This window comes from Trichomycterus rosablanca, chromosome 25 (assembly GCF_030014385.1).
Source record: "Trichomycterus rosablanca isolate fTriRos1 chromosome 25, fTriRos1.hap1, whole genome shotgun sequence".
Lineage (NCBI taxonomy): Eukaryota > Metazoa > Chordata > Actinopteri > Siluriformes > Trichomycteridae > Trichomycterus > Trichomycterus rosablanca.
The window spans coordinates 12,638,112-12,663,119 of record NC_086012.1 but is presented as its reverse complement, the minus strand read 5'-3'; the positions used below and the strand labels follow the sequence as shown (position 1 = coordinate 12,663,119).

The window sequence follows — 25,008 nt, the reverse complement described above, 5'->3', positions numbered from 1 at the left end:
CTATCTATCTAATGTAATTGTCTGTCTTTCTGTCTATTAATCTGTCTAATGTAATTGTCTGTGTCTGTCCGTCCGTCCTCCGTCCATCTATCTACCTATCTGTCTGCCTGTCTATCTATCTAACTAATCTAATTGTGTCTGTCTGTCTATCTATCTAACTAATCTAGTTATCTGTATGTCTATCCGTCTGTCTGTCTAAGCTGTCTGTCTGTCTATCTAATCTGTGTTTGTCTATCTGTCTGTCTAAGCTGTCTGTCTGTCTATCCAATCTGTCTCTCTGTCTATCTACATATCTAGTCTTCTCTGTCTATCTAGTCTGTCTGTCTATGAAATCTAATCCAATCATATCTGTCTGTCTGTCTGTCTGTCTAATCTAATTGTTTGTCTGTCTATCTAATCCAATTGGCTGTCTGTCTGTCTATCTAGCCTGTCTGTCTTTCTATCTAATCTAATCTAATTGTCTGTCTATCTAGTCTGTCTATCTAATCTGTCTGTCTATTTGTCTATCTAATCTGTCTGTCTATTTGTCTATCTAGTCTGCTACATTTTAATTCAGTACTTACACTGGAATTCAATTCTTCTTTAAAGATGCAGTAATACATTATTCATTTATATCATTTAATGCTTCATGCAGTTATCTTTCATCAATTCATTTATCCTGATCAGGGTTGCGGTGGCACTTCATTTACACATTGGGTGCAAACTGGAAACAAGCCAGTCCATTGAAGGGCAGCACATGTTTAGTCACTTACTTAGATCTGAAGTCAACTTACAAGAGCTTATCCAACTACTGGCATGTTTTTAGAATGTAAAAGGAAACCGAAGTACTAGAGGGAAAACAATGTGTACATGAGGGGAAATGCCATACGCTTCAGACATTGATTTAAAATAATATTAAAGCACAGCAATAAGGTTCTAGTGACCTGGGTTTGAGTCTTGCTTTTGTTTACTGTATGTGGGATTTTCTTCAAGTATTTCGGTTTCCACCCACCCCTTATAGCTTTAAATTCTTCATATGTGTGAGTGTGTGTTGCTGCACTGTCCTAGGTGAACTATTTGCTGCATTTCTCCTTATGTTCTGGATTGCCTCAGATCCTCCATGACCCTGATCATGATGAGTTGGTTAATACAAGAAATTCATAAATATTTAATAAAACTAAGCCTGATTTGAGCCAATTTTATGAGACTTCAAATCTGGTATATGTCCAATATGGATGTCTAAACCAACGACGAGGATAACATCCATGTGTCTTGGATAAAAGTGAATTACTCAGCTATAAAACATAAACAGGATCATATTCATGCCTTTACAGCCAACAGAAGTGTATGAAAAATCATGCTGCCAAAACAAAGCACTACACACAGCTTCCAGGGGCTTGCATAACACTATGGAAAACCTCAAATGTACTCTAACCTCAGTAGTGCTGTAACCGTCCTGAGTGGATAGAAGCTAAAGGAAGAAAGAGACAGTAAGCGAGTGAGCGAACGAGAGAGAGAGAGAGAGAGAGAGAGAGAGAGAGAGAGAGAGAGAGAGAGAGAGAGAGAAAGAGGGAGGGAGGAAAAGAGTAAGGTGAAGATATTGACCAGCAGAAGGTCGATGGCATTACTGTTGTCTAACATCAAATGCGAAGCTGGAACAAAGAGTAGCAGCAATACGGACAGATTAGAGGCCGTCACTCATACTCTAGCCAAAAGCTTTTAGTGAGGATCTGCAAGCATGCAACGTGGCCGCCGTTAGCTGGACCGAACATTTCCTGCATCCTAGCAAGAGCAGCTTAAAACGTCCTGTAATTTTGATCTGGCTTGTTAGCATACTTACATTTACTGGTTAGTTTAAATTAATAGATGGTTTCTTTCTATTTAAATCACTGGTGGTTTGACTTTAAATTCCAACCATAAAGCAACGACCAGGCATTATGGCATTATGACCACTGACCGGTGAAGTGAATAACACCAATTATCTCTTCATTACGTCACCTGTTAGTAGGTGGGATATATTAAGCAGCAAGTGAACATTTTCTCCTCAAAGTTGATGTTAGAAGCAGGAAAAATGGCCAAGCGTGAGGATTTGAGCGAGTTTGACAAGGGCCAAATTGTGATGGCTAGACGACTGGGTCAGAGCATCTCTAAAACTGCAGCTCTTGTGGGGTGTTCCCAGTCTGCAGTGGCCAGTATCTATCAAAAGTGGTCATGGGCGGCCAAGGCTCATTGATGCACGTGGGGAGCGAAGGCTGGCCCAACAGACGAGCTACTTTAGCTCAAATTGTTGAATATAGGGCAGCAAAAGAAGGACCAACACAATATGAGGAAGGTGGTCATGATGTTATGCCTGATCGGTGTATTTATTTATTTTTATTTATTTATTAGTCTTTTACACAATTTGGTTACATTCATGACAGGACAGATCAATCAGTTTAAGCCTTTTAACGTCAAACAGTCATGGACAATTTAGTATCTCCAATTCACCCCAATTGTACGTCTTTGGACTGTTGCAGGAAACCGGAGCTCCCATAGGAAACCCACACAGACACGGGGAGAACATGCAAACTCCACACAGAAAGGACCCGTACCGCTCCACCTGAGAATCGAAACCAGGACCTTCTTGCTGTGAGCGCGACAGTGCTACCCAGCGATTGTGCAGTGTGTCTGTAGACATGGGAGCCAATTCACTTAAAACAACATTTGAGGTCTGAGGTCAGCCACTAATACTAATATTGGGTGCCTGACAAGGCCTATCTAATACATTCTAATTAATGTTCATAACTCTTGGGGTTGAATGTATATTCAGCAATACATATTACGATTCCCATGACATTATGATTAAATACAGTCCACGACTGCTGTGCATGTTAGATGTATTTTTATATTCAGTTATGGTTTATTAAAGTATAAAAGTCTCATTAGGATTTAATTAAGATCTCATCGATCCTCGTGTTACTTACATTCTTTTCTTCAGTTTTCTGCCGTGTGTTCCACCACAAGTGCCTCCTTCTTTCTGCTGTGTTAGCGACTGTGTCTTCATTTACGTCCTCCTCTTCCTCCTCCTCGTCTTCCTATAAAACATCATTAACATAAGACACCTAACCGTCCACTTAACCTCCACACCTGATGGAAAGTGTAGTTTTCTTAAAACTACAATTTAAAGTAGGCGAGGGCAAACTTTTTGGCTCAAGGGTCACACTGACAGATGGGCCGGGCCATTAGAAGAAGTCTGGGGGTTTGGTAAGGATTGCCTCTCTACCTCGTTCAATTTCAGTGTTGCTGATCACCCTTTAGGATAATTTTGTAAATACTCGACTGGCCAGACTAGCTCTGCCTAAAGGGCTGTAGTTCCCTGAGCCTAACCAAATGTTATTAGCTACACCTAGTGGCAATGCTTTGAAGCCATACCAAGGACTCAGCCCTTATTTCTTTTGACTTTCTGACTTCCTAATGCACATTAGGGCTTTTTTTCACCCTAAAAATATGTTCTTGCTAGTGATTTCAAGCATTTGTTATCATGAACTCTATAAATGCTAATGATATTTCTGGTTCTGTAGCTGTCACAGACATTCCTTTAGTCTCAAATCTTATACTTATACTTTCTTGTCTAAGTGGCGCAGCAGCTGTCCTGTTTTCTAAGTTCCTTTTTCTAAGCGCTGGTGAACTGAGTAGCTGGCGGAGTTACATTAAAGCGTTCTTTCTTCTCCAGTTTGTACTGTTTTCTGTGTTTCCTGCAATCCTGTCTTGTGAAGTGCATTGTTTCTGCTTCAGTAATGCACCTGTCTTGTTTCTTAAGTTCAGTTTGGGCTGTGGCGATTTAGTTTCGTTTTGTTTATTCTTTGAGTTGTATTAAGTTGTTTATTCAGTAATTATTTTCTATTTGTTTCTTTTTTTTTATCTTTTTTTTGTTTATGCATTTTCTCCCGACTTTAGTGTGTCCAGTTACCCGATTACATATTGCTTCCTCTATACTGATGCCGATCCCCGCTCTGATTGAGGAAAACAAAACTAACATACATACTAACTGACGTGTGCAGTAGCCGACTCTATCTTTTCACCTGCACGAGGCGAGTGTCATATGCGGATCAGCTTTGAGTACGGAGACCCACACCCTGATCAACGGACTCTTTCTCGTCTCTTTGTGCAGGCACCATCAATCAGCCAGCAGAGGTCGTAATTGCATCAGCCATGAGAGAGTCCCTATCCGGCTTCCCACCCTGTATGAACAACAAGCCAATCGTTGTTCATGTAGGCGCCCAGCCTAGCCGGATGATTGTGCTAGCGTGTTTTACCGATGTGCCACCTGAGCACCCTTCTTTTTGTTTCTATGGCTTTTTTAGCTAGTGTTGTTCTACCTTACTTAAGTCTCCTGCAATTGGGTTCATCCCTTAAATATATTGGGTTCAGGGTTACACCCAGCACCTTATTAATGACGCTAAACACTAAGTAAAAAAGACCTAAAAGGAATTTATTGTAATGCTAAGCACTCTAAGATTGAAGGAATAATTAGCCATATAATTTTAAACCCTATTTAAAACGAATACCTTGTACTGGGAGCACTAAAACACGTTCTATAGTTATACTGGCATAAACATCATTAATATCGACGGTTTTCTGGAACGCGTTTCATATGTTGTCACCTACAGATTTACGCTGTAATCAGAGCTGATCACGGCTTGCTTTCTAAACTGCAAACAAGGAAACACTCAGCCCGCAGATCGATATGTTCTCAGACAGGCAGGATTTTAAAGGACACCGGCTATTGACCACTCTATAAAACTGGGTGCTGTGGAATCATGTAGCCATAGGTGGGACAGGAAGGAGTATCAATCTGTTCTTGGGTACGGCCGAGGCGTTGCTGCCATGCTGGGTGTGTCTGACTGTAAAAATGTTTGTAAATGTAAAGTACACAGCAAAGGGAGAGTCGGGAAGTATCAGAATTTTCCAGAATCGCTAACTAAACCGCTAACTTACTGGAGGCTTTTGATTACAACATAGCATGCGAGAGTATTGATTGGTCAGGTCTCATTAACTTATATTGCATCCTGAAGTGTTCCCATTTTATGGAGTGTCCAGTAGATTTACTCATGGACATAAAGATGGTTGACCAGTGGAAAGAAGAAACAACAGTGCGGTTTGGTAATGTGTTAGACCACACCTGGGCATTCTACGGCCCTTTGGCTGTCCCCACCCAGCCCACATGAGGTCAGTGGTAATTAGAAACATCATTTATTTACTGAAGTCAGATGTAAAGTCTGTTGCGATCAGACCTCTGTGTTTAAGGATTACAATTTAAATCCCCATTACGGTACTAAACATTAGACTCTTTAGGGGGTTCTAGGCTATAGAAACGTTGGGTTGCTGTCATTCTTTCTTGTCCGATCACTCAGGTTTGATGACGGTGGGGGAGGTGGGCGCTGACGTCCTGTGAACGCCTTCATTACGTGTGTTACCTGCTCGCTCTCCCTTTTAGTTATGCTGTAATAATTAGGGGTGCCGGAGTCTCATGCTACTCTCTGTAAACTGACATTTTACTCTTAACAATTTCATATTACATTTTACCTACATTTTCTGTTTTTTACCCTGAGGTGGCGATTGAAACCTGCCGTGCCAACAATGCAGCTCCTTGTGGGTATGACGGGAACCAAAAACAACCCCATTATTTTACATTAACCTAAAATACCTATAATACCACTGAATAATTACTAATAAGCAGAATTAAGATCAGCCTATTGGTCTGGCCCTCCACAACAGCCCCAATTTCTCATGTGGCCCCTTGCAAAATCTTTGCCCATCTCTGCGTTAGACAATTATGAGCTGAAGCTTTAATGCACTGTGACAAATTATACTGTACACGTCTCTGGACCTGTACTAAACTTCATACATGCTACATGCTGGTAAACTACATCAATTGTGCACATAAAGAATAAAAGACATGAGTCTAAACCTTAACCATTGGATCCTGGAGCCAGAGACGGATCAGCGTGGCCAGGGTGTAGTACAAAACCAGGAGCATGAGGGGATTGACAAAATGGTTCCAGTTTAGCCTTGTGTTCACGTTTAACTTCCAGGTGGCTGAGCAGTTCGGCATGATGATGGGAGAGATGCCAAAGACACTGAGGAGAAAAAGCATATAATAATATAGCATTTAATAATACATATAATAAATATACTAAATTATATACATATAATAAATATATTAAATTAGATACATAATAAAAATACTAAATTATATACATAAAAATAAACTAAAGTATATATATTATAAATATACTAAATTATATACAATAAATATTGTAAATAATATATATATATATATATATATATATATATATATTAGGGCTGTCAAACGATTAAAAATTTTAATTAATCGCATTAAAAAAAATCTGTGTAAATGTTATAGAAAACAAGGATTTTTAAGTGAAATGTTACAATTAAAATGGTGAACACATTTTATGCTAAATGTACTGATGTTAAAAAACTGCTGGGACAAGAGAAAACTGTAAGGGAGTTTTATTCACTCACATACTAAGCAGTAAATGTCAGATTGTAGGTTAGAATTTCTCCATCAGTATTGTGACAATGGTTTGATGGCCGTTTCTACACGAAGTGAGTGTGTTTTGACCCTTTGGGGCTTCCATAGTTCATGAACTAACGTGCTTGACTCAGCTTTCCGGTATTCGGTACAGAAGAAGAAGTTAATTAAGTGTAATAAAGTGTTCTGCTCCCGACAACTTGTGAATATAGCGTGTATTTATTTCTTTATTAAGCAATTGCATCACTACAACGCTCGGTTACATTATGTTAACAAACCGCAAATGAAAAACGGTGGCAAGTCCGACATTAAAACGTTTGTTCTACCAGTCAAGTGTCAACATGAACTAGAATTTGCGTTAACGGCACTAATTTCTTTAATCGCGTTAAATTAAGATCGCGTTAATGCGTTATTATCGCGTTAACTTCGACAGCCCTAATATATATATATATAATATATTAAATAATATACATATGATAAATATACTAAATAATGTACATATAATAAATATACTAAATTGTATACATAGTAAGTATACTAAATTATATATAATACATATACTAAATTATACACATATAATAAATTATATACATATAATAAATTGTATACATTTAATTTATATATAAAGACATTTGGTGCATGTAAAAGTTTAAAAAATTCCATACAATAATACGGCCAAAAAAATGTAGACACCTAACATCTAACATTAAGCTTGTGGTTATACACCCCATTCCAAATCTATTTGGATTAATATATAAATAAGGAGATACATTTACAAAAAACAACATTCATTCTTCTAAGGATGTTTTTAGAAGAATATGAAGTGTGCCTGTGGGAATCTGTGCCTATTTGGGCAAAACAAAGAAGATAAATAATGGCTTTATTTGTCATATGTGTAAACTTGGGTGGCACATTAGTCTAATTTAATAATTCAAGTTTGAATCTCGGCAGCCAAGACACGATTGGCTGTGTCTAGGGGGGTGCGGATGGTCAAACGGGTCCCTTATCGCTACAGCAACAGTGTCCTGATGGTTGATTCATGGATTTTAGTGAGTGATTCTCTATGAGCAAAGTGCGCTTGTGTGTCTGGCAGGTAAAAAGAAGCGGTTGGTGTGGTGGTGGTGGGGAGTTGTTGATGGTCTGCTGCTCTTCTTATTTGGGAGGGGTTTGCAGCAGTGGAGGAACTTACAATGAAGGACTTGGATACAACTAGATTGGAAGGAACAGTGGAAGCTGGGGTGAGAGCGTAGGGTCAGCCATTGCACGACGCCCCTGGAGCAGACAGGGTTAAGGGCCTTGCTCAAGGGCCCAACAGTGACTGAAGGCAGAAACTGAGCAGAGTTTAATTGTTGGGAAGTTAACGAATTTTAAGTAATAATAGATCATTTAAAAGCTTATATTTGTTATTAAACATCTGTTTTTTATTATACTGCTTTCCTACAGTCATATCCATGGACTGAGAGGCGTGTCTCTGACCCTCCCTCTCAGTTCAGGAGTCATTATGTCACTTCCTGCCTGGACTCTTCCTGCACACGGTGCTATTGTGAAGGAAACGGGATGTGGGAAGCAGAATCTGTCCACACCTTCTTTCAACGGCTGTGCGGACCAAGGCCGAGGCTCTGTCAACACCCGTAATCAGGCCGGGCACGGGCACACCTACCGTGTAGGTTGCTACAGTGAGAAAGAGCCGACACGACTCTTATTTAAAACACTCCGCCTTGCCTACGTGGCCGATACAGAACCCTCAAGTTCATAAAAGCCAGATGATGAACGTAGAGTTGATCTATCTAATTGAGAGAGAGCCTTTATGGGTTTGGGATTGTGCCAAATGAACAGAGGAGGTCGGTGTCGTCCGAGGCGGTGATACTATAATTAGAAATAATGGCCTTACTCACCCGAGGCAACTGAATTAAAGCCCCTCGAATCAATTCCTATCCATAAAGTCAAGGACAAGAATAGAAAGATACTGGGAAAGTGGAGAGTATTTAGACACACACACACACACACACGCGCATCATCCGGACCTTAGTCAGACCATGACGAGTACAAATGACAGGAAAAGATCATTTTAAATATGTCAGTTTTGTGAAAACAAAATAATGGCTTTTGGTACAGCTGTGGCCACATGTGAAGTGCCACTGAACACCAATAAATGATTATAATCCTCTATAGTCTTCTGCTCAGGGTTATTGCATCACTTGGCAACACTGGGCAACACAGCAGTACATCCTGGACAGTAGTACATTTACATTTACACTGATCAGCCATAACATTAAAACAGCTCCACTTACCATATGGAAGCACTTTGTAGTTCTACAATTACTGACTGTAGTCCATCTATTTCTTTACATACCTTTTTAACCTGCTTTCACCCTGTTCTTCAATGGTCAGGACCCCCACAGGACCACCACAGAGCAGGTATTATTTGGGTGGTGGATCATTCTCAGCACTGCAGTGACACTGACATGGTGGTGGTGTGTTAGTGTGTGTTGTGCTGGTACGAGTGGATCAGACACAGCAGCGCTGCTGGAGTTTTTAAACACTGTGTCCACTCACTGTCCACTCTATTAGACACTCCTACCTAGTTGTAGATATAAAGTCAGAGACGATCGCTCATCTATTGCTGCTGTTTGAGTTGGTCATCTGCTAGACCTTCAATAGTGGTCACAGGACGCTGCCCACAGGGTGCTGTTGGCTGGATGTTTTTGGTTGGTGGACTATTCTCAGTCCAGTAGTGACAGTGAGGTGTTTAAAAACTCCAGCAGCGCTGCTGTGTCCGATCCACTCATACCAGCACAACACACACTAACACACCACCACCATGTCAGTGTCACTGCAGTACTGAGAATGATCCACCACCTAAATAATACCTGCTCTGTGGTGGTCCTGACCATTGAAGAACAGGGTGAAAGCAGGTTAAAAAAGTATGTAGAGAAACAGATGGACTACAGTCAGTAATTGTAGAACTACAAAGTGCTTCTATATGGTAAGTGAAGCTGATAAAATGGACAGTGAGTGTAGAAACAAGGAGGTGGTCGTAATGTTATGCCTTATGCCTATTGCCCGATTGCGTCATGCTTCCTCTCCACCAATGCCGATCCCCGCTCTGATTGAGGAGAACGAAGCTAGCCCATGCTCCATCCGACACATGGGCAGCAGCCGTATGCATTTTGTCACCTACACTTTGACGAGTGCAATGTGGATCAGCACTGTGTATGGAGAGACACACCCTGACAGTGCAGGAGCCATCAATCAGCCAGCAGAGGTCATAATTGCATTAGTTATGAGAGAGTCCCTATCCAGCTTTTAATATCCCACCCCTATCTGAACAACAGGCCAATCGTTTTCATGTGGCCGTTCAGCCCAGCCGGCAGCCAGAGCCGAGATTCGATACGATGTATTCGAGATCCCAGCTCTGGTGTTCTAGTGCGTGTTTTACCGCTGCGCCACCTGAGCTGCTCGTAAGGTATGACATTTACCATAGTGTCACGTCCTTCTACTTGCATGCTAGTGACAATAACTGATTAAAACTGGTGACTTCTTTGTGCCAGTATCAAACAGGCTCGTTTAAAAAGTACATGGAACAGTTGTCTCCTGTCCAGGCTGGGAGGAAAACCCAAAGTAGGCTTTCTGTCTTATTAGGCAGATTGACAAAAACCAGATAGCTGATTAAATATACACTGATGAGCCAAAAGATTAGGACCACCTGCCAAAACATGTGTATGGCAATGCTTTTTTTTTTTTTTATAACATCGACCATGTGATCTTTTCTGATCTTCGTCAAATCGTTATGGCCAGACGATTGAGTTTCTGAAACAATAATTACATGATTACAAGTACACATCATTAGCGGTCAGAGGAGGGAAAAACCACAAACCACCAACAGGCTTTTAGGCAGCCAAGACTCATTGATGCCAGAAAACAGGAGGGCTATGGCGCCTGATGTGGACCAACTGTGGATTTAATTGCTGATAATTTCAATACTGGTGATGAGGTGAATGTGTCACAATATACAGCGTATCAAACCTCTGTATATAGAGCTGCGTACCCACAGTCATGGTGCTCACAGGAACTGGATATTGGAGCGATGGAAGCTTAATCAAGAACATGCTAAAAGAATACACTCTTAGTCGATCCACCTCACAGACCTGTTGGTATTGTCCTAAGTTCAGATACAAGACTCGGAGGGTCAGAACTGTTTTGATAGTTAGGTTGGTCCTAATGTTTTGGCTCATCAATGTAAATCCTACCGAATACCAACCTGGCGAAGGTGTCGTTAACAGAAATGCTATCCCGAAGGAACTGGAACTGGTAGAGGTAGAGAACGATAAGGTGGCCTGCACAGAAGATAGCCATCAGCACACACAGACAGCTGAAGAGCAGAGGGTCGAAGGTCTGGCAGAAGGACCACCATGTGCCCAGTGCCAGAAAGGTGAAGAAGTAGACGGCCGAGGTCAGTGAGGGCAGCATCATGCCTGTGGATGGCGAAGCATAAAAAAGAATGACATGATATACAATTGTTGTTGTGATATATCTACCCAGAAGTCCAAGCCTGCTAAAATCATCACTTATTGCACATGTCTTTAGCATGAACTGAAGCCAGAGCTCTTGATTCCACATTGGACAGACAAAAATTGGTTTAACATTAATAGTGCAAACATATCAGTGCACCCTCAGTGCCAGTCCCATGCCAGGATAAATAGGAGACTTGCTTCAAGAAGGACGCTAAGCTTAACTGCAGTTTTAAAGATCAAACCTGATCACATAAGGCTTAACCAATGCAGAACAACACTGGCTGAATACAGTGACAGAGTGAACTCCACATGATCCACTGTAGGAAACACTGAAAAACAGGGGTACAGGTTTAAAAGAAAACAAAAAAGCACTTGGGTGCAAATCCTCAAGCTACTCAATCCACCAATGAGCCATTACACACATGCTTACCCGAGAAACAAGTTCACATTTATGGCATTTAGCAGACGCCTTTATCCAAAGCGACTTACATTGCAGTTACAGTATACAGTCTGAGCAATTAAGGGTTAAGGGCCTTGCTCAAGGGCCCAACAGCAGCAACCTGGCAGTGGTGGGTCTTGAACTTTCTGATTACTAGTCCAGTACCTTAACCACTAGGTTACAGCTTGCCAGCAACAAAAAAGGGGAACTTAAAAAACTGGAACTTGAAAAGAGCAAGCTACTCAATCCACCACTGAGCCACTGTCAAATGCTCACCAGAAAACCAAGAGAGCAAATCAAAACCAACAGCAGCTACAAACTTGAGACACTGAGCCAGGGAAAGTAAATAATCAAAGAGTCAGAAGGTCATGATGAGTCCTAGGTATGCTTCCTAAAGCACTGACCCCCAGGTGTACCCAGTGACCTATGGTTAAGGACAGAAAATGCTTTGAAGTCATATAACCAGCATAAATGTTCCGATACTAAATAGTAAAATGACCCCGGTAACCCCTGTGTACGTATATAAACATTTAGAACAGGATCAATTTAAAATCCTAACTGAAGGTGACAGCCAATCATCGAGTTCTTACCTGTCAGGCCCAGCAGTATGGTCACCACCACCTTCCCCGCTGTAGTGATGAGGTTACCAATGATCTCCTTCACTTTAGTCGCCACTCCAGCAACGATACGCAGCGCCTTCATCTTGGCGCTTTCTTTCACCTCCTCCTCTTCCTCCTCCTGCTCCTCCTCTTCTTCCTCTTCCAGACATCCATCCTCTTCCTCGTCATCCTCTGCTTCATCTTCAGCATCAAAGCCCTCATCGAAAAGCATCTCGTCACCATCTTCATCATCAGGGCTCCTGGACTCCTCGCAGTCATCCTGCAGGATGAGGCAGGGTCATAAGCAATTAATATTAAATAGTAACTATCTAATCATTGCTAACACAGGCAGAGCTGAGGTCAAAAGTTTACAGACACCTGCGATGCATGTCATTGCATTGTTGGGATTTCTGCAACTGTTCTTTTTCTGTGACAATGATAGGAAAACATAATGTTAAATGTGATGGTGCAATTTATCTTTGTGCAATGGCCTTGTTATTGACTATGGATGGATAGATGAATTAATAGATAGATGGATGAATAGATGGATGGATGGATGGAGAATTAATATATGGCTAGATGGATAAATAGATAGATGGATATTTGGATGGATGGAGAACTAATAGATGGATGGAAGATAAATGGATGGATGGATGAATGGATGGATGGATAGATGAATAGATTATTAATAGATAGATGGATGGACAATTAATATATGGATATATGGTTGAATAGATAGATGAATATTTGGATGGATGAAGAACTAATAGATGGATGGATGGAGGATTAATAGATGGATATATGGATGGAGGATTAATAGATGGATGGATGGATGGATGGAGAACTAATAAATGGATGGATGGAGAATTAATAGATGGATAGATGGATGGAGGATTAATAGATGGATAGATGGATGGAGGACTGATAGATGGATGGATGGATGGAGGATTAATAGATGGATGGATGGAGGATTAATAGATGGATGAATGGAGGATTAATAGATGGATAGATGGAGAATTATTAGATGGATGGATGGAGAACTAATAGATGGATGGATGGAGAATTAATAGATGGATAGAGGATTAAAAGATGGATAGATGGATGAAGAACTGATAGATGGATGGATGGAGGACTGATGAATGGATGGATAGAGGATTAATAGATGTATGGATGGAGGATTAATAGATGGATAGATGGAGAATTATTAGATGGATGGATGGAGAACTAATAGATGGATGGATGGAGAATTAATAGATGGATAGATGGATGGAGGATTAAAAGATGGATAGATGGATGGAGGACTGATAGATGGATGGATGGATAGAGGATTAATAGATGGATGGATGGATGGAGGATTAAAAGATGGATAGATGGATGGAGGACTGATAGATGGATGGATAGAGGATTAATAGATGGATAGACGGATGGAGGATTAAAAGATGGATAGATGGATGGAGGACTGATAGATGGATGGATAGAGGATTAATAGATGGATAGATGGATGGAGGATTAAAAGATGGATAGATGGATGGAGGACTGATAGATGGCTGGATGGATAGAGGATTAATAGATGGATAGATGGATGGAGGATTAAAAGATGGATAGATGGATGGAGGACTGATAGATGGATGGATGGACAGAGGATTAATAGATGGATAGAGGATTAAAAGATGGATAGATGGATGGAGGACTGATAGATGGATGGATGGATAGAGGATTAATAGATGGATAGATGGATGGAGGATTAAAAGATGGATAGATGGATGGAGGATTAATAGATGGATAGATGGATGGAGAACTAATAGATAGATGGATGGAGGATTAATAGATGGATGAATGGATGGAGGACTGATAGATGGATGGATGGATAGAGGATTAATAGATGGATAGATGGATAGAGGATTAATAGATGGATGGATGGATGGAGGATTATTAGATGGATGGATGAATGGAGGATTAATAAATGGATGGATGGATGGATGGAGGATTATTAGATGGATGGATGAATGGAGGATTAATAAATGGATGGATAAATGGAGGATTAATAGATGGATGGATGAATGGAGGATTAATAGATGGATGGATGGAGGATTAATAGATGGATGGATGAATGGAGGATTATTAGATGGATGAATGTAGGATTAATAGATGGATAGATGGATGGAGGATTAATAGATGGATAGATGGATGGAGGATTAATAGATGGATAGATGGATGGAGGATTAATAGATGGATAGATGGAGGGTTTGTAGATAGATGGATGGAGGATTAATAGATGGATGAATGAAAGGAGAATAAATGGATAGATGGATGTATGAATGGATGGAGGGATGGAGGATTAATAGATGAATGGATGGATGGATTGATTGATCTTACATAACACAATAGTCTTTAGCCAAAATCTGTTACGATCAGAGCTTTATGTAGGCCATTGAAGTCCTTCAAAGTCATCAACCCAGAACATTGCATGGAGGCATGGTGATGCTGAAACAGTCCGTGTAGGTGAGCTTTTCTTAATTTTAATAGGTGTGACTGCATATAAGGTCATATGGCTTGATGCTCCATGAGCGCTAAAGACTGAATAAATAAACAGAAAACTCTGAATTGCCACCGGTGTAAGTAAGTGTAAATGTTATTTGAGTGTGCAATGGCACGTGAGGGCTTGGTGCGCCGCCTGGACAAATGCCAAAATATTAAGTGGCACTGAAGATTGGATGGATAAATAAATAAATGAACATGTCAATATAAATTAACACTAGGTGTGGTACTGGAGATTGGATGGATAAATAAATACATAAATTAACAAAAGTGATGGTTATTGGAAGCCTTATGTCTTTTGTACAATGTTTGTCTCTTTTTTAGAGAAGCTGCTTAATTTGTAGGTGCCCGGGTGGCACAGTGGTCATTTACGCTAGCTTAACCACTGCGATCAGGGTTCATATCTCAATTTAAAGTGGTGCTATCAGCCGGCTGGGCTACACAGACGTGATTGACTACATCTGATACGGGTTGGCTAAACCCCTGCCATGGACTGGCGTTCTGTCCGGGGTATTTCTGCCTTGCAACCAGTCATGTGACCCTGAAGCGACTGATTAAATTAAAAATTAAAAAATTGTGCTCACAAACCCAAGGATTTGTGAAATAAATAAAATAATAAATATAAATCTGCACAGGGATATTTATGCAAGAACCAAACCTGCTATAAATTGGCCCACTGCTCTCAATCTCTCAGCAACAACACAATAAACCAAACAAGCTACTAACTGCTCCAGATGTGTGGCCTGGAGCACAGGAACCAGCACCCTGTTAATGACAAGTCAGCACACCAGCTCTACACAACAAAGCTCATCACAGCCCATGTGCTAACGCTTACTGATTAAATGTGGGCCGCTTTCCAAGATAAGGGATTAAAAATGTAACTGGCAACATTAATTCACTTCTCGTCCCTCATCCAGGTGAATAATAGAGGTAAAATGTTTCACATGCATTAACACGACTTCACTCATCAGATAATTATTGAGGATTTCAGAACCTTGCTGGACCTGATTTTTCTTTAACAAGTAAAATTAGCAACAATTTTAGCTCCTAAGCACATAGCTGTTGAGGTAAGGTAATATTAAGGGGTTTTCTTTTCAACCTTGACCATGTAACACTGTTCCATGTGCTATGTACATATCTTTGTGACCTTAAGTTGCTTATAAATGACTCCAGGTGTTGGAAATCTACTTTGCACTTTCTGCGATCTATGAAGATCTTCCTAGACTTTTCCTTTACAATCATCTGCAGCTCAGTCTTATGGGTCTAGCCAAGCTACAAAAGTATACGGACACCCCTCCTTCATAATAAGTTCAGAATTTCTGTTTCAGCCACACCCAGTTTTAACAGGTGTATATACAGTATATGTAATATGAATTACATAACAAAGACAAACAGTCTACAGTTAATACAATTTCCCTCATACAGTTCAGGTCTTACAAATCCTACCTGTTCCTCTGTCTCAAAGTCCTGGTTGTACTGCGCCATCTCCTCCAGAGATCTCTTTTGGACCAATTTTCTACACAGCAACCAGGTGCCCAAGCCTGCCATGAACATGCCAATGTCTGGCATAAACACCCGGATGCCATTCCCTGCGTCTGCTCCTATAACGCTGTAAGAAAAAGATCAAACATAATAAAGATCAGGAATTAGAGTGGATCCCAAACCAAATAATACTAGTTTGGATTTCTTAAGCCATGGTTTTAAGTATACCACTGGAAAACCCAAACTGGAAACTCAAAGAAGTATGTATTACTAAATAAATAGTGGCAACAGGTTACGCCCTTGTGTTAAAACATGAAGAGCTGGAGGAGTCATGGTCCATATGGTTGGTCTGCTGACCCACTTTTGTTTATTATAATTATTGTTAAACATATAAAGATAATCCATGCATTCTCAGGTGACACAGGGCCTATTAGACTAGAGATTCGAACCTGGGTCTCAGCAGTAGTGGGTTAGCATAATAGATCCCTGAGCCACCTGAGCGCCCAGTTCAATTCATCTTAAGGTTGACAAAAACTTGTGTGTATAAAAATATGCACTCACCGAGCAGTTTATTAAGCTACAACTACCATACAGGTGAACTCATGGGTATACAATTACAAACACTACCACATGGTAATGGGTGTTAGTATCAGGTGCAGCAGTTTTAAATGCTGCACATTGACACATACTAGAGAGCAACAGGTGGGTTACAGGCAGTAATTGAATACCCATAATATTATCTTCTATGGCAGTTGGAGCATGTACAATAATGAATGTATGCAGTAAATAGGAGAACATAATAAAGCGAGTGTATATTAAGCATGTTTATGATCTTAACACTCACTCTCACTCACTCATTTTCTTAACCACTTATCCAATTAGGGTTGTTTTGCTGGAGCCTATCACAGCTTTTCAATGGACGCAAGGCACACAGTAACACCCTGGACGGGACACCAGTCCATCGCAGGGCAGACACACACACACACACATAAACACACCCATTCACTTATCGGACAATTCAGTGTCTCCAATTAACCTGACTGCATGTTTTTGGACTGTGGGAGGAAACCGGAGCTCCCGGAGGAAACCCAAGCAGACACGGGGAGAACATGCAAACTCCGCACAGAAAGGACCCGGACCGCCCTGTCTGGGGATCGAACCCAGGACCTTCTTGCTGTGAGGCGACAGTGCTACCCACAACTTCAAATAATGTCAAATAAGGAAAGTAATCCTAGTAGCAAAAGCATGATTAGGTTTATTAACCCTAGCTGACATAAACATACATACATATTATTATTATATTATTAATTTGTTACATTTTAACATCAGCAGCCCATCTCTCTGCCCCTTCAGTACCAGTCTGTGCCCAAAACAGGGTACACAAACAGATTCCTACAGAGAATGTCATTATAGTACATACAAGTTTAAAAGGATCTAAAATTAAACAATAATAAAATAAAAGCAATATAATTTTAGCATTGCACCTAACATTCTGAATATTGCAGCAATAATAAAGAAGGTCTGGCGTCTTAATGAGAATCATACCCCACATGTAAACCTATTAGCCTTTAGCTGCCAACTGCAAACCAAACAGCGTGTGCATCCGTGTAGGTCCTGTAAACAAACACCATGTGTGATGATGGAAACAGAGGAAGTTTCTGGGAATGCGGATTTTTCCGGCAGTATTTTCCAGCACGGCTGCATCCACATCTGGTACAAGCTACAACAAATGGGTTTTATATAGCACTCCACCCAAATCTATAAAATCGGTGTTTCCCTGTATAAAAGGTTATAAGAGTTTCTCATTAAAAACAAACAGGGTTTTTCAGGGGGGTTATTCTGTATAGAAGAGATTTTTAAATAGTTTTATACCTCTATTTAACCCTATTTTGCATAATATTAGGATATTATTCAAGGTTAAGGAAGAAATGTGAGTAATTTAATTAATTTATTCTGTTTAAACTTAAGTTTGTATTGACATTGAATTATTTCTATATAATACATATACTACTACTATAGCTAGTGTCACTTTAAATTATCTACAGTGAATTTTTAAGGTGTAATACTGAGCAGTAATACTGAGCAGCTACTGAGTAGCTCTGTAAAGTCCTGTTTTTAACTCGGAACGCACTGTTCCATATTTTGGGTCTGCACAATCTGAACTAGAAGCAAAAACCCACAATGTGAAGCTTACGTAACTTCACAGGCTCGCAGAATACGTTTTATATTAAAAGGAAAATAGAACTAACTACGCTAACACTAACTAATGACACAGCTACGGGTCATTCAGTACATTGTTCTGATGTCATAAACTGATGATAAACAAGGTTATAGAACAAATAAAGCTAAATAAAGTCATTGATTATGTTTAAATATTTCTAATACAAGTTATTCCGCTCCCTGCATATTTCTGCTAGACATTAGTGCCCTGATTTACTACAGATCTGGGTTGTATTGACTCTCAGCAGGCTCTATGAAGGATTCATTCTTTCAGCTGAATAGCAGGTCTTGTCTTTTCACATGATTGCCATAATTACGCAATTTGGGGCATTTAGTTTAGATAAAAATGATTTTTAACTCCTAACATGTAATTCATGCCACATTCAGTTACTCATCAGAAGCTCACAATACTACTTAACTCAGATCGAGTGCTTGCTGAGAAATACAGTATCAACACGGGTAAAGTATAATAGTTATTTGGTAAAGATAATAAGCAAATATACACTGATCAGCCATAACATTAAAACCTCCTTGTTTCTACACACATTGTCCATTTTATCAGCTCCACTTACCCTATAGAAGCACTTTGTAGTTCTACAATTACTGACTGTACTCCATATGTTTCTCCGCATGCTTTGTTAGCCTGCTTTCACCCTGTTCTTCAATGGTCAGGACCCCCACAGGACCACCACAGAGCAGGTATTATTTAAGTGGTGGATCATTCTCAGGACTGCAGTGACACTGACATGGTGGTGGTGTGTTAGTGTGTGTTGTGCTGGTGTGAGTGGATCAGACACAGCAGCGCTGATGGAGTTTTTAAACACCTCACTGTCACTGTTGGACTGAGAATAGTCCACCAACCAACAGCAGCAATAGATGAGCGATCGTCTCTGACCTTACATCTACAAGCTGGACCAACTAGGTAGGAGTGTCTAATAGAGTGGACAGTGAGTGGACACGGTATTTAAAAGCTCCAGCAGCGCTGCTATGTCTCATCCACTCATACCAGCACAACACACACTAACACACCACCACCATGTCAGTGTCACTGCAGTGCTGAGAATTATCCACCACCTAAATAATACCTGCCCTGTGTTGGTCCTGTGGGGGTCCTGACCATTGAAGAACAGGGTGAAAGCTAAAAAAAAAAAGTGTGTAGAGAAACAGATGGACTACAGTCAGTAATTGTAGAACTACAAAGTGCTCCTATATGGTAAGTGGAGCTGATAAAATGGACAGTGAGTGTAGAAAGAGGTGGTTTTAATGTTATGGCAGTTTGTAGCAGTCAGGAAAGTGTGAAACTCAAAATAAGCGCAGACGGTTCTCAGCTCATAAAAGAAGTGCCGTAATCAAGACCGGAAAAGTGGATTCCAGTCTAATTAGGGTCCTCAGGTGTTTCCCATCCCGCAGACCTAAACTTGGGGCTACCATTTATAAAAACTGAACCAACCTGAATGAAGGAACAAAGTCTGTATAACTACACACACATTCATGTTTCCATTTTATCATTCTAACATGAAAATGGTTTTAGGAAGTCTCATTAAATCCAGCGCTTCAACACCTTCACTCATAAACACCACATAATATCAGATCTTTTTAGTCCCCGAGCAGCCACTTTAGGCGAGCGAGCTATAAGTCAATTTGTCGGCTCGGTTTCCTCCCTCTCCTGATCTCCACGCCAGGTTTAAGAGGAGAGAGTCATCAGCGTGCCTTAATGTCACACCTAAATACCCTTGTTGGAGTAACAGCTCAATTAGGGGCGTAAACAGTTTAAGGTTCAGCTTCCTGCCACTTTCAGCTGCTTCTCGCTTCACAATGAAAAAAAGAAAAACCCCACAGACACGCTTCAGACATTCCCGTACCTACAGACGTACCGAAAAACCACGGCTAAAAGGATCAGGGTCTCATGAGCATTTCGACACGTCAGGTTCAGGTCTGAAAACTTCGGCTCAGGGTGTAATCGGGTTTAGTAATTTTCACAGGAGTATAGAGTGATGGGCAGACTCCCTGACACGAGCGTAAGTGGGTTGTAATGTTGTTTGTGTCTGTTTGTTTTTTACTAACGGCAGGATGACGCTCACACAGGCCGGCAACTCGATAATTTAAAAATATCACAACGTTCTTACTAGACTTCCAACTAAGTGGGCGTGTGCCAGTCGATAGTGTGCCAGTCAATAGATTTCTCACACTTCATGCTGTAGAACAATTATTAGTCATACAGCTAATGATGTGGGTGTTATTTGTTCCAGAAACACAGACGGTCATGTTCAAAGCCCATCCATTACACGTACACTAGTATCTTATGGCATATTTGTTAAATCTAATTATTTATTTAAGATCAACATCCAGTTTGCCCCCATACATTATTAACTGGTTGCAGCATGTGATTGAAAATAAACACTTTTTTATTATTATATAAAATTTCACATTTACATTTAACTGTTTTTGCAATAAACTCTGTGTTGCAGGAGAAGCCAGGTATGTTAAAACACCACCGAGTTTGCACTTATTTAACACATACAGTATATTACAGGCTAAAAAAAGTTCAAATATTCATGACTTACCTTTCGAATCCGATCTGTCGTATGGACGTCTCCCAAACTGAGCCTGATAAAAAAAAAAAAAAAAAAATCATTTATAAATCCTACGTTCTTACTTTCTGGTCTGAGAAGTGATTTCCAGGTCATAACTATTATACAATAATAACTTCAACAAAGCTGTTGGTAGGAACTCTCACTGTGTGTCTAAGTGTTTGTGTTAATGAGAGATCAATAAGTCTGTCAGTTTTGTTAGTTAATTAGCTGCTTAATTAGGTGTTGGATTGTCTTTTAAGACAGCAAACTACTCCAGCCACGGTAACTATTGGACCTACTAATCTATTTCTCATTCGAGCTTAATTTAACACTTAAGATATGACAAATGAAACTTTTCAGTATATATCAATACCCAGTATATAAACTATTTAGTACATATACTGTATATTAGTACCAGTATATAATCTATACAGTATATACATATATATTAGTATCCAGTACATAAACTATTCAATATATATATATTTATACCAATACCAGTACATAAACTATACAGTATACCAGCAATTTGAGCTACGCTAGCTCGTCTGTTGGATCGGACCACACGGGCCAGCCTTCGCTCCCCACATGCATCAATGAGCCTTGGCTGCCCATGACCCTGTCGCCGGTTTACAACTGTTCCTTCCTTGGACCGCTTTTGATAGATATCGACCACTGCTGACCGGAAACATCCCACAAGAGCTGCAGTTTTGGAGATGCTCTGACCCAGTCATCTAGCCATCACAATTTCAAACTCGCTCAAATCCTTACGCTCAAATCCTTACGCATTTTTCATACTTCTAACACATCAACTTTGAGGATAAATTGTTCACTTGCTGCTGAATGTATCCCACCCACTAACAGGTCAGTGGCCTGGTCGGTGTATTTAAAGGTTGGTAATCATTATATCATTTACAACCATTTTTGTATCCAAAACTGCTGAGACTGTTAACAAAGCATGAATCAAGTCAGGATCAGTTAATGAGATCCAATTTTTTATGACAGCTTAGAGGTAAGAATTATAAATTATAATCTCATTCAGGTGTATCTAGGGATGTCTCTATATTGAACTTCAAGTTTGGCTTAAAGCATTGTTCTGGAGTGTATCTCTAAGTAGAAAGTGTCTAGTCTGGCTTTAAATAGCAGAACAAAAGCCATTAACAAAACATTTTGGCATTCCTGGATTTATACACTCACAAGACTAACCAGCCTCCAATCCAAACCCAACAGGTATCCAGACGTGTATCGAGCTGGGAAACAGTATACACGGCTCTAAACCACTATGGCACGTATCCAGAAAACCCTTCAGGCCTGAAGTTTACTGTAAGGGTGTGTTCAGGGTGAGACAAGTTCCACCATCGTGTACAATTAAGGTAATCTACACCCAAGTTTCCCAAAACCCTTTTAGACTACTTTACTGTACGGAAGCCTCTGGGCAGCTGCGGTACATTAAAAACTTCTACGACTACAAAGTTTGTTTTAGAATAAGACACTATTGTGACAAAAGTTGGGGCACACACAAACACACACACACTTCGGGCAATTTTTGTAGCTCCAGCTGGCCTGACTGCATGTCTTTGGACCAGTGGTAGGACACCGGAACACCCGGAGTAAAGCCACATGGACACGGAGCAGGTACAAACTCCACACAGACTCAAGGACTCAAAGGGAATCAAACCCATTGCTACCCAGTGTGCCACCATTCTGCCCACCCAGCACTAAAAAATCTTCCACCATTTACTGTACATAATATTGTGAAAAGATTCAGGGAATCCACAGAAACCTTATGGGGAAACCACTGTTGAATGTGCATGACATTTGACCCCTCAGATGACATTGCATCAGAAGTGTGAATGTGAAGTTTCATGCCTTTTTCACACACAACTGGAAAAGGAAAGGATATAAGTGAACCATTAAATAACTATGTTTGTGAGATCTTGCCTGAAAAAATGACCCGAGCTTAAAAATAATGTATTTATTTACCGTATCTATTCAATAATCATGTAAGTAAATCGTGAGGGAATTTAACCTAAAAACACACCGCAGAGCAGCAGCCCTATTAACACTAATGGAAAGGAAGCTTGTCCTGTGACGCCAAGCTGACTGGGTCTGTATACCTTCATAACACCAGAGATAATAATCCATAACACCACAGAATGCTTCAAATTAGGGTCATTTGTCCCTGTACCTCACTAAAAAAAACCTTTATATTCATCATACGTCCCCATTCTGCTCTGTCTATTGTGTGTATAGGGAATATATACATATATACACTGATCAGCCATAACTTTTAAACCACCTCCTTGTTTCTACACTCACTGTCCATTTTATCAGCTCCACTTACCATATAGAAGCACTTTGTAGTTCTACAATTACTGACTGTACTCCATCTGTTTCTCTGCATGCTTTGTTAGCCCCCCATGCTGTTCTTCAATGGTCAGGACCCCCACAGGACCACTACAGAGTAGGTATTATTTAGGTAGTGGATCATCAGTGTTAGTGTGTGTTGTGCTGGTATGAGTGGATCAGACACAGCAACGCTGATGGAGTTTTTAAACACCTCACTGTCACAGCTGGACTGAGAATAGTCCACCAACCAAAAATATCCAGCCAACAGCGGCCCGTGGGCAGCGTCCTGTGACCACTGATGAAGGTCTAGAAGATGACCAACTCAAACGGCAGCAATAGATGAGTGATCGTCTCTGACTTTACATCTACAAGGTGGACCAACTAGGTAGGAGTGTCTAATAGAGTGGACAGTGAGTGGACACGGTGTTTAAAAACTCCAGGAGCGCTGCTGTGTCTGATCCACTCATACCAGCACAACACACACTAACACACCACCACGTCAGTGTCACTGCAGTGCTGAGAATGATCCATTACCCAAATAGTACCTACTCTGTAGTGGTAGTAGTGGTAGTAATGATTGTGGTCACTACAGAGCACTCGAGTCTAAGCTTGAACAAGGAAACATGCCCTTGACGTTATTAATCACATCGATCTACTAGGCAGATGACATTACATTATCTAAAAAAGAACCTTGACCGAAGAAACGGCCGTGCCCGTATAACATCTCTGGCATGTTTTTGTGATCGTTTCCCGGTTAATGTGCTAATAGCTTATCTGGCACCGTGAGAACAGAGACGTGGAGGGAGGAGAGGCAGGAGCAAAGTGAGGCGTGCTATCGTAATATCACACTCTCATACACGGGGAAGTGCCGTTCCTGATAGTATTCAAACACACAAACAAACAAACTCGAAAGAAGGTAAAATAATAAGGTGAATAATCCATAAATGGAAGCAAATGAGAGCCAGGATGAAAGGTGGTGCAGCTGGTAATGGGACACTTGTAATGAGAAACTATATGCTTACTTGATATACTTTGCAGAAACAGTTTAGGGATGCTATTTCTTGTTCCAGAAGGAATGTGCCCCTGTGCTTGATTTAAACAAGCACAAATTCCCACAGGCATACTTTACATTACTCTACATTTTCAGCATTTAGTAGATGCTTTTACCCAAAGTGACTTACAGTACTGTGACAGTATACTGTCTAAGCAATTGAGGGTTAATGGTCTTGTGCAACAGTGGCAACCTGGCAATGCTGGGGCTTAAACAAGCAACCTTTCGATTACTAGTCCAGTACCTTAACCACAAGGCTACAACTGCCCTACAACTGTCCTTCAAAGCCTGTAATAAGCCTTCTGAGAAGAGAGGTCACTCTGTATACAGTATGGTCAGGTGTGTAAATATTTTTGGCCATTTAGTGTAGGACCAATGAAACTGGGTTCGAGTCTCACAATAAAAGTCTTGCATGTACTCCAGATGTCTCCCTAGGTTCTCCTCAGATACTCGGTTTTCTTCAACGTCTTGCATGCAGAAGGTGGATCGGCAGCTTCGCACAGTGTTTCCAGGTAGTACCAGACCTACCAGACCCACCATAACCATAACCAGGGTGACGTTGTTTGGGGAAAATGATTTATTTAATTAATTGGTAATATTTAATAATGGTGCAGCACAGCAATGTGGATCCTGGGGTTTAGGTTCAACTGGCAAGCCGTACCCTAGTGGTTAAGGTACTGAACTAGTAATCAGAAGGTCGCTGGTTCAAGCCCCACCACACCCAGG

At 40.6% G+C, this 25,008-nt stretch overlaps 1 protein-coding gene across 1 annotated transcript in view; it reads right to left on the bottom strand.

Moving 5' to 3' along the window:
• LOC134302274 (piezo-type mechanosensitive ion channel component 2) overlaps window positions 1–25,008 on the bottom strand; it is a 93,931-nt gene that overhangs the window by 46,527 nt on the left and 22,396 nt on the right. The window contains exons 4-10 of the mRNA XM_062987317.1: window positions 20,874–20,916; window positions 16,054–16,216; window positions 12,061–12,349; window positions 10,779–10,992; window positions 5,930–6,098; window positions 2,943–3,053; window positions 1,415–1,450 (exon numbers count right to left, since the gene is read on the bottom strand). Of these exons, the coding sequence (XP_062843387.1) occupies window positions 1,415–1,450; window positions 2,943–3,053; window positions 5,930–6,098; window positions 10,779–10,992; window positions 12,061–12,349; window positions 16,054–16,216; window positions 20,874–20,916 (1,025 nt within the window). The remainder of the gene's footprint in view (window positions 1–1,414; window positions 1,451–2,942; window positions 3,054–5,929; window positions 6,099–10,778; window positions 10,993–12,060; window positions 12,350–16,053; window positions 16,217–20,873; window positions 20,917–25,008) is intronic.